The sequence below is a fragment of the Gallus gallus genome, chromosome 12 (genome assembly GCF_016699485.2).
Source record: "Gallus gallus isolate bGalGal1 chromosome 12, bGalGal1.mat.broiler.GRCg7b, whole genome shotgun sequence".
Classification (NCBI taxonomy): Eukaryota; Metazoa; Chordata; class Aves; order Galliformes; family Phasianidae; genus Gallus; species Gallus gallus.
The window spans coordinates 17,491,343-17,509,143 of NC_052543.1; the positions used below are offsets into that span (position 1 = coordinate 17,491,343).

The 17,801-nt window shown below is 41.3% G+C and overlaps 1 protein-coding gene across 25 annotated transcripts in view; it reads left to right on the forward strand.

Annotated features, from left to right (window-relative positions):
* CHL1 (cell adhesion molecule L1 like) overlaps positions 1-6,613 on the forward strand; it is a 108,915-nt gene extending 102,302 nt beyond the window's left edge. For 24 of the 25 annotated variants that reach the window (XM_046900026.1, XM_040646314.2, XM_040646310.2 and 21 more), the window contains one exon: positions 1,514-6,613. In XM_046900026.1, the coding sequence (XP_046755982.1) occupies positions 1,514-1,730 (217 nt within the window). In that variant the 3' untranslated portion in view covers positions 1,731-6,613. Of the gene's footprint in view, positions 1-401; positions 406-1,513 lie in introns of all 25 variants that reach the window. The other variant, XM_015293221.4, reaches the window with a different exon arrangement.
* The last annotated feature ends 11,188 nt before the right edge of the window (positions 6,614-17,801 follow it).

A 17,801-nucleotide genomic window follows, 5' to 3' on the forward strand; every position in this document is an offset into this window, starting at 1 on the left:
TCTGAAGGCCCATCGGGCCCTTACTCTGTACTATGAGGAAATTTCCTTTTGTGCAATAAAACAAAAGTTTAAAATAACTGTAAGAGAGATGGTAAGAAAAGAGAGAAACAACCAACTGAAAAATACCATCTCACTGCAGACGTTCCTGTAGAACTGAAATTATTGCTTTGGCTGATTCAAAATAACTAAAACTGTCAATATTTCTATTTAACTGTGGCATAAAGAAAAATATATTATTATAAGAGCCACGCTGGGAAACTGATGCAGCTGGCCTTAAAGACGTAACATTTCTGATGAAATCCCACTTATATATACTACATTATTTGTACTGGAATATTTTTTTTCTGCATAATTTCATCTTTATTTAATTTTTAATGCTTTCTAATGGGACAAATATTTAGAAAGGTAAGAAAGTCCTGAGGTTAATCACTTTGACCCTTCCCCTTCCCCCCAAAACTCCGAGTTTGCCGTTTTTAATAAGTAGAAATATTGTTGCTGTACAGATTATGCGTGTAATTGATTATATGCTGAAGAGATTAAGTTTAGGTGTGGTTGAGGTGAAGTTCAAATGCGTTTCTCTGTCATTCCTCAAATAACATTACCAAAGCTTTCAAACTGGATTGGCACTAGCAAGGACTAGTTCAGAGCGCTAATTTTATGCTTTTAATAATCTGTAATCTATGTTCCCTCTCCTCTTTGTGTTTGACTATTTTTGAGAGTTGAAATTATATTTAGAACGCGATAGATTTATTTAGAATCCTGATGTCCCCTTCCCTTCAATCAGACCCTACAGAACCTGAAAGGGTGCTGCACTTGGGGGCTGCAGCAAACTGGGGGCACTTTGCCATACGCCATGGGACTTCTCTCTATAGCTATGATAGGTTTCACCAGCATTTGTTATTGAGCAAGCCACCTGCAAAATCTGAGTCTGTAGGATGATAACAGCGGCCTTTCATGGACCTGTTTTCTCAATTGCTCAGAAATAAGTAAAGGTATGGAGGTTGGCGGCCCTGCCTGCAGCAGGGGGTTGGAGCTTGATGGTCCTTGAGGTCTCTTCCAACCCAAGCCATTCTGTGATTCTGTGATGATTCTAAAGATCATTGGAAAGTCAGACAGTCAAGAGAAGTTATGCTTTGGTTATTCTTCGGCAATGCCAATAGAACGAATAGGTAATAGAATTACTTCTTTTTTTTTCTTAATTTTGGTGATGGATTTGTCCATCTACCCCTCAAAATACCATTGAGCAAATACAACATTTGAGCAGATTAATATGTTATTAATTCTGTTAATCAGAAAATCATGCACATGGCATTTAGGCACATCATAGATCAGTGTGGATGAACTGTGTGAGATGCACTGGACCAAAGAGGACTTGGGTTGCTCTGAATGTACAACCCACAGAGAAATGTTTCCTTCGCTCTTCCCTCCTGCTGCATTCTTCACAGTAAAAGAGTAGTTTCCGTGCATGCAATCAAAAGCTAGATTTTTGGAAAGGCATTTCTTTGTTTTGTAGTGACAGCGATGAAAAGCCGCTGAAAGGCAGCCTGCGGTCCATTAACGGGGACATTAAAGCCACTGAAAGTGCTGATAGTCTGGTAGATTATGGAGAAGGGGAGCACGGGATGTTCAATGAAGATGGTTCATTTATTGGAGCTTATGCTGGATCTAAGGAAAAAGGATCAGTCGAAGGCAATGGGAGCTCTACAGCAACTTTTCCTCTCCACGCATAAAATTCCAGTGAGAAGATTCGTGTTTAATTGTGATATTTATATTGATCAGTACTCCACAGTTACCACAAGGGATTGGAAGCAGGTTGCCAACTGAGCAAGACTGACATCAGGTAACGGGGAAAAAAGTCACTGCCACTAAGAGATGATTTTTGAGACTTTTCCATCCTAATTTTTAGGTATTTTCTTCCAATTGAAACAAAGCAAAGCATTCGTTACTCTACAAAATATGTCAGTCTTACCAAAACAGAATTTCTCAGTGTCACGTACGTATAATTAACTGCTACTCCATGTTTCTTACGTTTGTAATATGGTTCTCTGTATAGTATTTTTTTCCTTCTGTGGCTGATGTCACTTTGTACATACATTTATGCGTGGTATTCCCTCGTGTATCATGATCTCAGTACTACGGAGGTCAGAACACAGCAAGGAAAGTGAGCAAAAAGCACAGGGTACTCTGCATAGTGGCACAATGCATCCTACTGAGAAAAATGATATTTTAAAACACTGGAGAAAAATATTCTCTATATTGTATAATATTTTCGTACAGGCATAAACTCCTTTGCTTACGATACTCTAAAATTGTTTTAGTGATTACAGCTGACTGCAATTACCAATACTTTGAGATGCAACTTTCTCCACAGAAAATTTGCTCTCAGAAGACAAAGCTCTGGCCTTGTGGATGATCTGTCCAGTAGCTGGCACTATTTCCTTAAGTAAGTTAAGCTGCAGTAACTTTTCCTGTGGCAAGGCGAAACAGGGTTCCCATCCACCATCATTAGGAAGAATTTTAATTTGTTTTCCTCAGTCTCTGCAAGCTGCATTTCTAAGCAAAGTGCTTTGTCTGTCTCATATCTGTATATTTGTGTGCTAGCATACATTTCATGGAGATGTTGTACAGATGATATTAATAGTGACTCAAGTGAAAATCAGCCTTGTTTTATTTTGAAATGAGACATGTTGCTAGCATGGGTCTGTATAGCTGTATAGGAGTAGAATTGCTTCTCAGTATGACTTTCAACTAGCAAAACAGGTTTTCAGCAGAGTTGTGTGTATACCGGTCATATAAGTCTTACTTCTTTTTAGTATCCCATAAAATAGATCTACCTGACTTTCAAAAGATTGTTTATTTTCAAACTATTCGTTGTTAAATAAACAGAAGCAAAAGCAAAGAGAAAATATCACAGTACGGTTTCTTTATATGGTGTTTACTGAATGCTGGTTTAAATCTGGTTCTGTTCTTTGCCAGTGCTTCCCTGGACTAACTCAGCAAAGCTGCCCAGCACATTATTTTGGTCTTTTTGTATTGGAATCGCCTGATTTTCTTTTAAAACATCTGTATTTTGAAACATGCTTATTTGAGTAGAGTGTTAATATTTTGAACTTACAAGTCATCATCGCTTCAATTTAAATATTTTTTGAACAGTTACTCAAGGATGTCGTAAAAGCCATTTTATGTCATGGTATTAATTAGGCAAATATCCCTGATGGCTCCCTTCATGGTCTCCATCACTTCAATGGAAGAAAGAGAGGAAGCAAGAATTACTCAAATGATTACGGGTTTATAGATAACCCCCACAACTAAAGCTCTATTGGTTGTGCATAGAAGTGCACTTTCCTAGCAGTGGAAAGGCCATGGACTACAGGCAGCTACTTGTGCACGGTTTCTGAACATAGGAAGGGGCTTTGGTGCTTGATGTTCCTGCTTATCAGTTCCTCATTTATTTGTTGTGTATTTTGCTTGTAAGGACCTTTCCTGCAGTCTCTATTTTGAAAAAGTCAACCCCGAAAACCAAACCCTAAGCTCTGTTGCCATATGTATGAGCAGGAATTGGTCAGAAGCAGTCCCGGTCCATATCCATGAGCCCCGTGTTGTGAAGGACTTGACCACATCATTCATTTTTTTATTATTTATCAAGTTTTATATTTTGTCTTTCACTCAGTCTGCATACTGAGGGAATCCAAAGTCATCAGCATTTTATAAAAAGCTTCATTTAGGAAGTAGGGGAGCGTAAGTGGAGAAATGTGGAAATAGGCATCTTGTCAACGGAGCCATTTCCCACCAGGATCTTTATCTGCAGTAGCCTGAAACAGATGAAGCCTGAGAGCTGATGAAGCTTGTGGCAGCCTCTGCTGCAATCGTTTTCTGGTTTTAATGCGTTTCCTCCAGGAATCACCTGCACTGGCTCAAGCTGCCGCACCGGTTTGTTTTCTGTCATTTTCATTGAATGTGTTGTGTTTTACATGGAGATGTTTCAGCCCATACTGAAGTTCCAGCTCCATCTCAGATGGTTCCTCACCACCTTCCCTTCCCAGCATCCCCAGCTGCACAGCGTACAGAACCCCTGGGCGTTATGCCTGGAGAGCACTGGCAGCGTCCTTAGGCAAAGATGCTCAAGGGATGGGCATCTGAGGAATGCAGTCAGGGTGGGCACCCCACAAGAGTGCACCACTGTCCCTGTGCAGAGCTTGGGAAGGGTTGAAGCAGGCAGCATTCCCAGCATTGGGGTTCTCACCCAGAGTTTGGAGCTTATTGATCTTTGGGTCCCTTCCAACCCGGGCCATTCTGTAATGCCACCTATCAGCAGCCACAGCTCTGTATTTTCTTGTGCTGTGGGTCGATGCAATCCACCAAACCATTGTCTTAGAAAACACCTATGCTAAACAGACCCAAACTTCAAATCACATTAGCAAGTGTCAGCTTATCGAAGAATGAATAAATCCCCTGTGCTATCACTTGCTCTGCTGCTGCTAAGCTATGTTTGTGACATTCCTGTGATGTGCTACTCATCTGTGCTGGAATGAGTGCTTTTTCTATTAAAATTTTAATTCCGATCCTTAAATCTTAATGTTAGTGTTTCATTGTGCCTCAGGGCCTAAAAATCACACAATGACAAAAAGATGTGCAGTGGAATTTGTACAGTGTGCACTGACTTTTGAGGAATATGCCCAATGAATATTAAACAAATGGCTGAATCTCCCAGGGAGTCTCACTCACATGAACGTTTTTCTCTTTTCCAATCATTTATTTCCTCTTCCCCCTTTTTTTGTTGGTTTTTTTTTTGTTTTTTTTGTTTTTTTCTGCCTGTTGTGCTTTTATTTTATATTGCAAGGGCACCACTCATGCAGCGTATCTTGGAAAGCACAGGACACTTGTGGAGTTTTAGAGATTTTCATTCAGAAGTGAACTACAAGAGCAAGCCAACCTAGGGTGCTGCCACAGGGGACACGCAGGGTGAGTGGAAGGTGCTTCCAGCTGTCCTACTGCTCTGCATATAGCAATTCTGCTCTGGCCAGGGGTGTTTGTTAAAAAGGAATGGGAGGGTTAGGGGTGGCCAGTGCATGAGGCTGCAGGCTGTGTCAGGCAATTAGTAACTGTGGATTCCAGGGGTTCTTGGTTGCAGCTGGCTATCCTATGCCATTGCTTTTTGCTGCAAGAGGAGAAATGATGCTTTCAGATTTGATATCCGTGCCAACGTGGAGTGCACTTTTATCCAGTAAGGAGAGGCATTTCCCTGGCTGCAGGGATCCTGACTTGTGGCCTTAAGCAGCCCCCTCTGGAGCAAGAGAGGTATGGATGTTTCTCAAAAAGTTGTCAGGATTTGACTTTGTGTGAGATAAGCAAATAAAATCCCTTCCTCCTAACTAACGGGGAGCACACACCCCTGAGAAACGAACATATAATTGAAGAAAACAACCTTGTGTGCAAGCTCCAGTGCTGGCGAGCTGTTTGGAGTGCATTGTGGTTTGGTGTGGGTTGTAATTTCAGTCCTAAGATGTTATTCAGTGTATGGATTATAAAAAAATGGCCAAATCTAGGGATGTGGTCTTGAAGTTCTGTTTTCTTTGCCATTCCTCAGCAGAGGGCTGCATGCTGGGCTGGGTCTTCAGCAGGACTGGGGTTGGAAACCATGCCAGGAAATGGCATTTCCCTCAGGATTAGAATGTCTGCGTGTATAGTAAACATAAAATCTTCTCTGTTATACAAGTTCTAAATGGATTTAAATAGCGTATCATTTAATGATTTATGATTTTTTATTCTGTTGTGGCCTTGTTATCCCAATTTTAATGAGCAACTTTTTATTCTGATGGCTACTTCCATTGACTTAATAGGTCAAATGCAGTGCAGGAAATGTTTTCAGGCCAGTAGCCGAGGTGAAAACAAGTGCTGGCACAATCTTTCTATACTAAGGATTTTCTTTTTTTTTTACAGTAATTCTGCATGTAGTTTTGTAAACTAAAGTTAAAATAACATTCACTTCTGAAAGGAAATCTCATCATAATTTCTTATAACCATTATTTTTCAGGTGAGTGCTAAGTCTAGATTAGTTTAAGTATCTGAAATAACATATGTTAAAAATACAAACTTATAGTTCTTTATGGCAAGAGGATTTCCTCTCTTTGACAATGGATTGAGCCCTCAGCTGCATCCCTTCAAATGTTCAGCATCCCAATATATGGCAAACAGCAATGGTGGAATACCAATATGTGTTTACATTGCAGCTCTGTGTCTTTCATGAGCAAGTTTCAACCACATGATGAGATGAGTGAGTTCCATGCTCTATGCTGGTTTTTCAGCTGCCATGCAGAAAACAATACATGGGTTTGAGCCAAAGCATACTGTTTCCCTTCTTTATTATTATTATTATTTTAAACAACACTTTGTAATTTCATGAGAAAAGATCAAAGCAATTGTGGTGTCACCGTTACGATGTTCCTTTTTGAGCTAAATGTTGGTGTGCATTGATTAAAGTTTAGAGAACTGTGTTGTACCGTAGTGGCTGTTTGTATCATGCATATGTGCACGTATGGTTTTAAAAGATATTTTCATTTTACATGAAATTCAACTTTGCTAATAAAAGTTTGACTTGATGTAATCTTCAAAAGCCTTAGCTGCAATCAGCAGGTTTGGTTTGTTTGTTTTTGGGTAGCATTCCTGTGCTGGGCATTTGCTCCAGGCTCTATCTGTAGTGCCGGTGGTGCGGTGACTCCATGGGGGCTGTGGGGCACCGCAGATGGACAGACAGACAGACCTGACCACCCAGCAGGGTGAACCTGCACCCAAGGGCCTCATTCCATATTTTCATCCCAGTCCTCAACACATTGGGATTTCTTTGGTTTTACATTGACTGTGTAGGGGTGTTAACCAGGCAACACCTGGAACAGCAGCATCACTGCTATTGAGGAGTCATTAAAAGTCATCAGACAAATCTGTGGCAACTGATATTGCTACAGAATCAATTTTAAAAGGAAAAAAAAGTCTTTAATAGAAATGCTAAAGATTTAATATGTGCTCAGGTGTGAGATGTGAGTTTCTCACGCAGCAATCCCTGGCTTCCAACCTTCCAACCCGGCGGTGTTTACTGTGCTCTCACGAGAACAGTTCTCTCAGGAAAAGAAATGCTCTTGTGTTTCCCTGCTTTACCCTACTAGGGAGATTTCAGGACTTTTCTAACACTTTCTTCACCTGCCAACCCTTCCGAATGCATTCCGTGTAGACACAGGAGCAAGCAGAGCTGTGCTAACAAGCGTTCATCTTTCAGGAAGGTATCAAGGGCATTCCACATCTTCATTATTATTATTCATATTCTGGAATAATGAGATTTACGCTGTTCCCAATAGCATAATGGAGAAAGAAGTCTCACAATCATGTGCTTCACTGGAGGGAGAACGAAGTGGTGGGGCCGGCACTGCACCCAGCTGCAGACATTCAAGGAGATAACATGTTGGTATTTTGCTCTTAAAAGTGAGTTGGCGCTATTTTGAGGGCAGAGCATTTTTTTTTTCTAACCATCAAATCTTTTATTGTGTTCCTCAATAGTACAATAAAATGTCATTACTTTGGGACTTTTGCCACCTGCTGGAAATGGAATTGCAGCGATGCGCCTCAGTCACCGTGGGGAAACGCTGCCGGTCCAACTCATCAGCCCTGCTGCCCAATGGGTAAGCACTGCAGGTTTGTAACCTCATTCACCAAGAGCTATGGGTTGTTTCTGATGCGCTCCAACCCAATGCCTTGGGTCAACGTGGTGACGGTTGGACTTGATGGTCTTAGTGGTCTTTTCCTACCTTAATGATTCTATGATTCTGATGTTTCTGAGGGGTTTGAGACTTTGAAGTGAAGAACAGGGAGAGGAGAACCAATCTGCAGGTTTGAAGTTTGCATGTAAGAAATGCTTATGGTAGGGATAATGTCTGCCTATGATTGTCCAGAGTTCACAGGACTCCAGATCTGTGCATAACTCTCTTGGTTGTGGGTTGTTTCAGCAGGGGAAAAAAATACAATCGGCCCCAAGGCAGAAAAGTCATCAAGCTTGATCTCTGTTTTACTGAGAAGTTTAGATTTCAGGTTAAATAATAAAAAATCACACAAAAAACCTCAACCCTAATCACCAAGCTTGTGGAGCCCGGAGAGCACAAACCTAATGGTTCCAGCAGCTGAGGTGGATGGAAGAGCAGCACCTGAATTATTCAAGTGTGTGGGACTGTGACTGTGCCTCTAGCTTTCAAAGTGGAGAGTTTGTCTGAATGAGCAGACCGCGTTCTGACTAACTCTGGCAAATCTCGTAAGAATATGAGTTTCTCAATCCTATTATTTATGAGCGTAAATTTATCTCCATCCCTCCCTGCCAAATGCTCTGAACGTTAACATTTTCTCACATCTGCAATTTAAGTTTCCACATAAGGAAAAGAAACTTTTAAACTCAACCAGCTCATTTCATCAGCCTATTATCAGTGCCCATTGTATTTTTAGGTTTCTGTCAGTTTGACAAGACGGAGTCGAACCGTTTCTTCTTACAATCATGATAATAACTGCTAAAAACTGATGGATTTTTTGCTGCAGTTGAAAATACAGACTAATTCTTGCCATAATTATCAAGACTTTAAATGGTAATTGCACACTGTTGCCATCTATCTGCTGTCAAATTTATTTCAGTAATTGACCTCCTAGTCCAGGAATTAGAGACAGCCTTTGATTATTGGTTCAATTAGTCTTGAAGCATCATGTCTCCTTTTATTCTTCTCTTCTTTTCAGGGGTGGGCTGTGTGTGTTATTTTAGTTGTCCAGGCAGCTGAAGAAGGTGCTAAAAATGTCATTGCTTTCTGACTGTATTCGTGTAGTCCCATTTTAACCACTGTATGCAGTTATACTGAGGTTTTGGGTGAGAAAATATTGACTGTTTTTGTGGTTTTTCCCTTAGTTTCACTATGCTGTGATGCTTTTTTTTTTTTGGCAAGGGAATGAGCTGTACTACAGCAGCAAAGCCCATTGGCTATGTTCTGACAAAAGACAGAAGGTTGGCTATTCCTGAATGCTCCCAAGTACTCCAAATTGAGCTGTTCCCATTGCGCTGAGCTCTGCTCGGCACATTTTGTTGCAAACATGCATTTTTACATATGAATTGCGTTGCTCCCCTCCCTCAAGGAATGTGGTTGGGAGCCTGGGCTGGGGCCTGTAAGGGAGATTTCTACTTCTAGGACCCCCTGTGGGGCAGTGGGGAGATCTTGTTGGTGCTCACAGCACAGGTTCAGTGCAATATTCCACATGGAAATTCATCACATCCCACCAGTTTGTGTGGGGATATACATTACTGTGTTTGTTGTGTGAATGCAAATGGGTGTTTGTGTGGCAATAGAAGAAAATGAGTGAAATAAAACAGAAATCTGTGTTTAGGTTTCTACTCTGAGAGGAACAGCAAGCAGTAAAATATAAAACCCCTTGCATGTAACAGGTACCTGATTGAGGCTTTTGAGTTATTTCTTTTCAGTACTACTTTATTCAGTTCTGTCTTTAATTCAAATAATCCTCGGGAGGCGTTGCAGAGTTGCACTGCAGCCAGCACCCCTGGGCTGGCAGTGAGCAGCACAGCTGTCCATAACACAGCCCTCTTCTGCAGCCCAAAAGCATCTGCTGGCAGAGCAAACTAAAGCCCTTCTTGGATGATAAATTCCAAGTGCTCACTATGTGATAATTGTTGTTTAATTATTATTTATTTTATAAGAGGAACCAATGCTCCTATGGGCCCAAATGCAGAGTTCCACATTCTGCAGCGTTCACCCGGCATTCCCACTCTTTGCTGTTATCCCCAACCCCTTCTGTTCTTTGCCACTGGGAGCAAGAAAAGCAAGTGTTGCTGTGGTTACACTGGGGAAATAGGCAGATGCTGCAACGTGCATGATGACTCTTCCAGGAAATGCTTCAAGGTAATTACAGGCAGCAATTGTGCCAGGGATATTGCTTGTTCCTGTGTCTCTTCAGATAATAACTTTTGTAACCTCCTTGGCTGTGCCCTCTGGAAGGATTTGAGGACACAGTGATTGTAGGAAATCACCTGAGGTTATTATTTCCCTGCCTCTTTTCCCTCCTGGAGTGAAGGAAGCCTTCTCCGTACCTCAATAATGTGTGCTCTGACTCTCCTGCCTCCAGTTCTTGACTCTTAACTGCATTTCAGCATCTGCTTTTTTGTTCTTGAAACTTCTACTGCTTGAGGATCTGAGACTAGACCTTAAAAAACAGCCGAAACATCCCAGACCAGCTCTGAAACTCATTTTTAGAAGCAGCAGCCTGACCTGTGCAAGATCTTGTTATCGTTTGAATATAGGAGCAGGTGTATTTTGATATTACCCTTCATTGTCTCTTTGGATGAGTGCACCCAAAGCTCTGCCCTGTCTGAGCACCTCCTGCATGAGCAGCAGATTTCCAGACAGATCTGCCTCCTCGCAGCTTCTGCAGATGTGGCCAGGCAGGACATATGGGGGCAGGAGGTCACTGGGCTGCGTTCTCCTCCAGTGTTCCCATAGCGGTGGGACTGGACCCCAGCAGGATGGCCTAGGAATGAGGACCCTGGGACTGAGGTGTGACCTGGAGGCCTGACCTGGCTGCAGTTGGAAGAGTCCTTCCTCAGTGGATGCTCCAACCAATGGTTGAGCAGCAACATTCGGAGCTTTAAAAATATATTTTTAAAAATCCCATAGCAAGAAACCTCCTCCACTCTTCTTTTAACATTAGTTACTCTCCTTGCAAAAGCTCTGGAGAAGCACAAGATTTAAGGCATTTCCAAGGCACCCTGAGCTGCAGGGTTTCCTCTTTGTTGGGATCTACTTGCCGCTGTGGTTGCAAAGGGGTGTGCCCAGGTCTCTCCTAGAGGTCTCTCCTCTTGAGATATCAGTGGTGGAAGCACCATCCCTTCCAATCTGTGAGAACTGGCCTTCAGTCAATTCATTCATTATGTTATTAAAAAAGCATAAACAGTCGGGGAATTCAGAATCCCCCCTCTCTGTAGCTCAGCCATCGCATCAGAGTTGCCAAATATCCTTTTTCCCCCCGCACAAAGCAACAAGCTTAGCTGCTTCTCTGAGACTATTCATTTTCACCACATCAGGAACTTATTAATTCTTGATGAGAATTCAAGCATTAATCAATTCTTGATTGAGTTCTCCCCGGAGGGAAAGAGGAGAAACTGGGCCAGATTTGCCTTTTGGCTGCTTTGAGTTCTGTCTCTGACTGAACACACATGGCAACAGTGGTATAATCAGTCTGCTTTGCTTCTGCTCCATATCAAATGCATCTTCACAGCTAATGTAGAACTCTGAAGACAATCTCTTTGCTACAGGAAAAAGCTGTCTGATGAGAAGAAAGTCGCTGAGCCCCTGCAGTGCCTTTACCTCTGCAGAACTCCTGCAGCAGCCCAGCAGGAATTGGAGAGAATGGCCTGAGGGCTGCTCTGATGGAGGTCAGGTGTGCACACAGCTGCCAAGGCCAAAAAAAAAAAGAGAATATATACGAATAAGTGTATGTACATGTGTGTGTATATATATGTATCTATAAACATGTTAAGAATATATATACAAATGAATGTATGTATATATGTATGTCTATCTATCTTCCTTTCACTTTGTGTGTAACAGCTGTACTGTGGGACTCATCTCGCAGGTAAGGATGCAGAAAGACAGAGCTCTGGGAACCCAGCTCAAGCCTGATGAGGGTCAAAGAGCCTCCATCTTCTTCTGGTCCACAGTCATGGTCAATGTGGATGCAGGATGCCTGATTTTTGCAGTGGGGTCTGACATCAACCCCTCACTTGCTGTTAAGAAGTCTTTATATTGAAGCTGTTTGCTTTCAGTGCAAACCTTTCAAGTATGCTGTCTGCATTTGCTATAAATCAAGTCAGATATTCAATCTGAGATTTCCTTGTGGTTTGATTTAGTCATGGTATACTGAGGAATTTACATTTAGATTTATACAGCTGACCCACTTCCTTGTAACTCTTTTGCAGAAGAAGGAAGTTTTCCTCTGAGATTTGTAGAGCTGTTTAGATAAATTTTACTTGACAGCTCTATGTCATTTATTTTATGACTCTCTTGCAATGAATTAGAAATAATTTACCATTGTTCTAAAGATTTGCCCTATTTTCATAGAGACCCAAACATCCTTCATTTTTCTTACACTTCTCATGAAAAATAAAATGTGATGACTTCGATTCAAGGTGAATTAGACATGGCACAAGCTCTGATGTGATGCATACAAGATACTGAATTTGAGCTGCGCTTTCATTGTCGGTTTGTGTATCTCTCAAGTCAGCAGTGTGGATTTCTTTCTTTTTTCTCCCCAGTAAGTTTAATATTGTTTGCTCTTCTGAAGAGGCCTTCCTCCTCCTCCTCCTCCTTCCTCTCCTTCCTTCTTTTCCTTCTTTCTGGCAGTGAGCTGCTGGTTGAGGTAGTGGCACGTATGGAGGTTTGGGTTTTATGAAGTGCTCTCCAATCCCTCCGGAGGGAGAGGACCTTTTTTCCAACCCTCTTAGCTATGTAGTGTGAGTAGCTGAGTGCAAAGGGTAGAAAACAGCTTAGAAAAAAAGGTCAGTAAGAGACTGAGGGAGCACTTCAGATGAAGATGTCATCAATGAAATGGAGATTCATCAATTCTAGTGCTCTGTATAAACAGACAAGAGGAATTGTAGCCGGTCACTTACGACCATGTAAATTTAATTAAATTGGTATTGCTTGCAGGAAATATAGAGTATTGAATATGACAATTAGTGGCTCTTTCTGCTCTTATGGAAGAAGGAAGCAAGCAAAAGGCACGGGGAAATGGCACTTAGATCAGAGTGCATTACCCTTGTCAGTCATAGACAATTAATACAAATGAGCCATCAGCATTTGAGTTCAATTTTTTAACAGCTAAAATATAAGGGGGGGCACTTGGCCATGCCTGCTGGAAAAACAAACCACACAGGATGCTGCTAGCTGTGTTTGCAGGGTGAGAGGATGGTGTGGGTGGAGGAGCAGAGCTGTGGGTCATTCCTCCAAGGGACGGTGGCTGGAGGGCCCGGGGGATGAGAGCACTGCAGGAGTTTCTTAAGAACTGTGGTTGACATTTCCTTGGGTAAAGGTGCACTGCAACCAGAAGAAGGCAGCTCTGTGGAAGATCTCATCTCCATGGCAAGAGAGTAACTGATCACTGAATGAAGAGAGAGTGGTTTGTGTGGTGCGTGACTTTATTACATCTGGTGTGTGCTCATGGGGAAAGGAGTCTTAATAATTTACTTTTTGTTCTCCAGAAGATCCAGTTGCACACAGGTGAAAAAACTCCCTAAATTCCTCCCATCGCCCTTGGCAAAATAATCTGTACCAAACGGTGATTCAGGTGGTTGGGAACGTATAGAAGAAAATATATATACATAAGGAATTGGATAGGGTAAGGTAGAGGGTTAAAGGGCGTAAGAAAATGCAAAGCCAGGAATTCTAAGCCTGTTTTATAATGTTCTTTAGATAGGACAGGATGGACAAGATGTGCAACAGGTGCAGCATGGGGTTTGCTGTCACTGCTTCCATCCTCCCTGGCACGGTAATACCGCCGCCTCGCAGGAGGGGGGACCGCTTACATCTGAAGTGGTTAAGAGGTGGTTAAGTGACAGCTCGTGATGTTGGACTCTGTTAAATGGACAAGTCTGGATAATGACGACCTAAAATTTTTAAGAGCTGGCTGAGCTACTCTTTGGATCATTAATGTTTATTTTTAATAAGTCTTGGATCGCTAGGGAAACTTCAGTAGGCTGGATGAAAACTCATGTTCTGCCAATATTTAAAGAGGGCAAATGGGATGACCCGAGTAATTATAGGCCTGTCAGATGAGTATTCAATCAATATGTGTTTCATACCGCAAAATGTAAGGTCGTATAACCAAGAATAATGAATGTAGCTGATTCTTGCAGGATAGGAGATCTTATCCTGAGCATCAGTGTACAATAGGAATTGGCTGAATAAGTCTGGGGAGAGCGCTGCTCTTTCTCTCTGCTGCTGGGGAAGGTGAGGCAGTGATGCTGCCATCCTGTTCTGCTGCCCACTACTTACGAAGCCAGCTGAAAATTCAGGGGAGTTCAGGTTAAAATCAGCAAAATAATTAAAGGGTTTGCAGTCCAGCCATATAGAACTGGCATTATGTTGAAGATGCAGGGGAAAGACTTCCCCAGTTGTTCTGTAATGATTCATTCTGGGATAATGGTGGCAGAAAATGCAGTGGCTGCAGCTTGGACTTGGAGAGCTCAGGATAAAAACAGCCTGCATCAGGCTTATTAATTACTGAGCAGATAAATTAGTATTGCAGCAAATTCCTCCACTGGAATTCTCTGTATTAATCTCTATTTGTTTTATAAAAGTATCTTCCCTTGTCCAAACATGGCTGGTGGCCTTTGAACTGGGAATGACCTTGGCAGGTCTGTTCAGGGCTGCAGCTGATGGCCACAAAGTTCAGAAGAGCTTTGCTGGTGACTTTGATGGGTCTGGGCATGGGGTCAGTGCATCTTATTGTGGGACCTCTGCAGTCAAGGGAGTAAGAAATGTAGATCTGCAACAAAATGGGAAATTGGTAGCCAGCCCTTCAGGTTGCCAGGATCTGCTTGACCACCAGGCTCAGAGGTGATGCCTACATAAGCTACTCTATTATTTGTAACTGTCTAAATGCAGGCTATAAGGCTATTTTTTGGAAGTCTACCTTGACTCCTATTTTTAGCACCTTCACTGGAGGTCAGAATGCACAGCTGTCTACAAACTCTGCAAAATCTAAAAATATTTTCCAGGTATAGCGTTTGCTCAATTATTGTGGTAAACTCATGATCTTCCCAGTTTTTAAGCAACTGCTGAAATCCTGCATGGCACAGATTCCTTTCTAACTTCCTTTCATTGCTAAGTTAATTAATTTCATCAGTAGCACTGTCTGCCCTGTGTTATTTGTTGGATCTTCTGTATGAAAATATTGTACCATACGATTTGTACATTTACTTACAAAGTTAAAAACAATAAAATGGTAAAAGTAAATAAAGTAATGTTAAAAAATAACCACCTACATCTTTATTAAAAAAAAGGTTATGAGAATCCCACAGTCCTGCAAGTGCTTTGTTTGGAAGAGCTTCTGAGACTGCAGAGTAAGACTATCATTTGGATACAACTATCCTGATTTTCCACCTGAAGATAAGGAGAAATGGAAAAAAAATATATCTGTCTTAGGAGTAAAGGTGTGTTTGACAAATTTCACCATTAATACATATATTTAAGTATTATTTTATTGTATTTTTTTTTCAAGTGAAATTTTCATTTGGAGAGTACACATGATATTTGGTTTGGAGTTTAAATCAATATCCTCTATTTTTGAAAGATCAAAACTAAATGAAGTCCTTCAAACCTTTCACTGGGGAAAAATATAGGTCTCACACTTTGTAGAACACTTCTTCTCTCTTTTTCACCATTCTCCCCCAGGTTTTCTACCATCCATTTAATTCCCGGGCAGATGAAGTTTAATATTGATATTTCTCACAAAATAGGCCAATATTTGTCTCCTAGACATAGCAACTCATAAAAATACACTTCAGGAGGCTGAAGTCCCTTGGTGCAACAGACAATCATCCCAGTACAGGGCTGTTCTAAAGGTATGAATGCTCGGAATGGGTTTGACAACCCATTCGTCTCCCCCCTGCTTGCTGCAGTCTCTACAATATATTTGTTTCCAGAACTTCACTTTCACAGACTTTCCTTTGACTTTTCCTATCCTTTTTATTCCTTCCAAATTGCAGTTTTTCTCCTCTTTCTTTCAGACAGCAAAACTTTGCAACTTTGCTTATTCATCATGTTGGTAGGATTATTAAAATATTTACTGGAGATCTTCATACTCAGAATGTTTGCATGGAGGTCTACTAGAATTAACATATATCTGGTAGTCCAATTTGGTTCTTCCTCATGACCGGTAAATCAGTTTCTGCTTATGTGAAGTTAATGAGCCTGATTATCAATGCTCCCTTGGCTAGTCAATGGAATTGCACTGGTCCGTGTGGAACCATGTCAGATTTATAAGTTAATTTCTAATCAACAGATTCCCGCTCAGTGGAATATAATTGGTAGAATTGAATCACTTTCAACCCAAAACAGTTAACTAACTTTTTATTTTTCTGACTATGCATAATTTCTCTAGATCTTAAAGCTTTTTAATGTGTTCCGTAACGGAAACGAACATTGTGTATGTTTTTGTTGCTTTTTTCTTTATGAAAGCTTTTTTGCTTTTGCCACTAAAGTACTGGCAAAAGAGCATCTTTGCAACTGCAGTGTTGTTTAATGGCATCAGCAATGTTCAGAATACCACTGATTGATGTGAATTTGTCAGTGGTAGCCAGTTGGAGTTAAAATGGGAAAGAATTTGTTCTTTGGCCAGCTGACACGTACTCCGCTTCCAAGTCCTGAAAAAGATAACATATAGTGGTAACTCTTTTAATGCTTTCAAATGTGCTTTCCATAATGAAGCAAAACCAGAATAAATGAACAGCCAACACTCAGTTTTTATGAAACATATGGAAGTCACTTTTTTAAAGGGTTTCTAATGAAGTCTTCATTGTAATGTGCACATATTTTGAGTGTTGTCAGCTAACTTTCATTGGTGTTAGTGCTAAGGTATATTAATTGGCAAATGACTTTGTATTACATGGGGCTGTGATTTCATTTAGGGGTTCTGGTTCCTATATGAGTCACTTGGGAGTGAATTATCAGAAACTAAATATGAAATTTTGATCATATAACCTGATCTGTTCTCTTTTTTTAGTTTCATGTGTATCTGTGAAGAAGAAAGGGAAACATGAAATAGTGATTTCTTAGCAGTGAATATTGACTGCTAGTACATGATTTTCAAAGGAACATCAGTCACAGAAGAGCACTGGGAGCCACGTGCAGCATCTCTCTGTCATGACCTTTGTAGCTTTGATGTTTTAGAACTGTAAGTGGAAGATCAGGGGGATAGGCGTGGAGGAATGTGGCTTTGTGTGCTGGTTATTATCAACATGTACCAACATGGCGTCCTCTGCTGTGTGCTAGGATGAGCTGAGGGGCTCCTCTGTTGAGTTAATATTGTGAAACATGTGGTCTTCTTCAGTGAAAACCTAGCAGAGAGAGCAGCCTGGTGGTAGGAGGAGAAAGAGCAAAGAGCAGAATCCCAGCCCTAGGACTCTGACCCAGGCTGAGCTGTGCAGCAGGGCCAGCACCGCCTCCATCTCTTGCTGCTCAAGCAGCATCTCCTGGGGAGTACTGCACAGGCAAAGGAAGCACACACACAGGCATGCAGCTCCAGCTCAAAGGCTACAGCCACATCGTTTTTCAGACATTAATATATTCCTTACATTTTGTTTTCTCCTGGTTATTATTTTTACCATTGCTATTTTCCCTGGGAAGTGGTAATGACTTTATACTCGTGCTTCAGTCATTATCAATTGATGCAATCATAGCTTTGAATGGTACAGAAGAATTACACTCAGGACAATACCTCTTCGTGGCCAGCATAAATGTAAGGAGAGGAGTCCTTTGTGGGCACTGTTTGGTTTTCTGCTTTGCTGTCTAATGAGTTATCTGAGTTGTGCTCTCATTTTCAGAATACCTCTTTTTTTTTTTTTTTTTGTATGTGATATGAATGTGTAATTACAAAGCTTAGCAGTCTTCTTAATCAGGATTTAGTATCCATGAATATGGGACAAGGAGGAAATATCAGTTACGTTTTTCCAGTCACTAGGTTCCAATGTTTAGGCTGAAGTATGCTAACAGAAA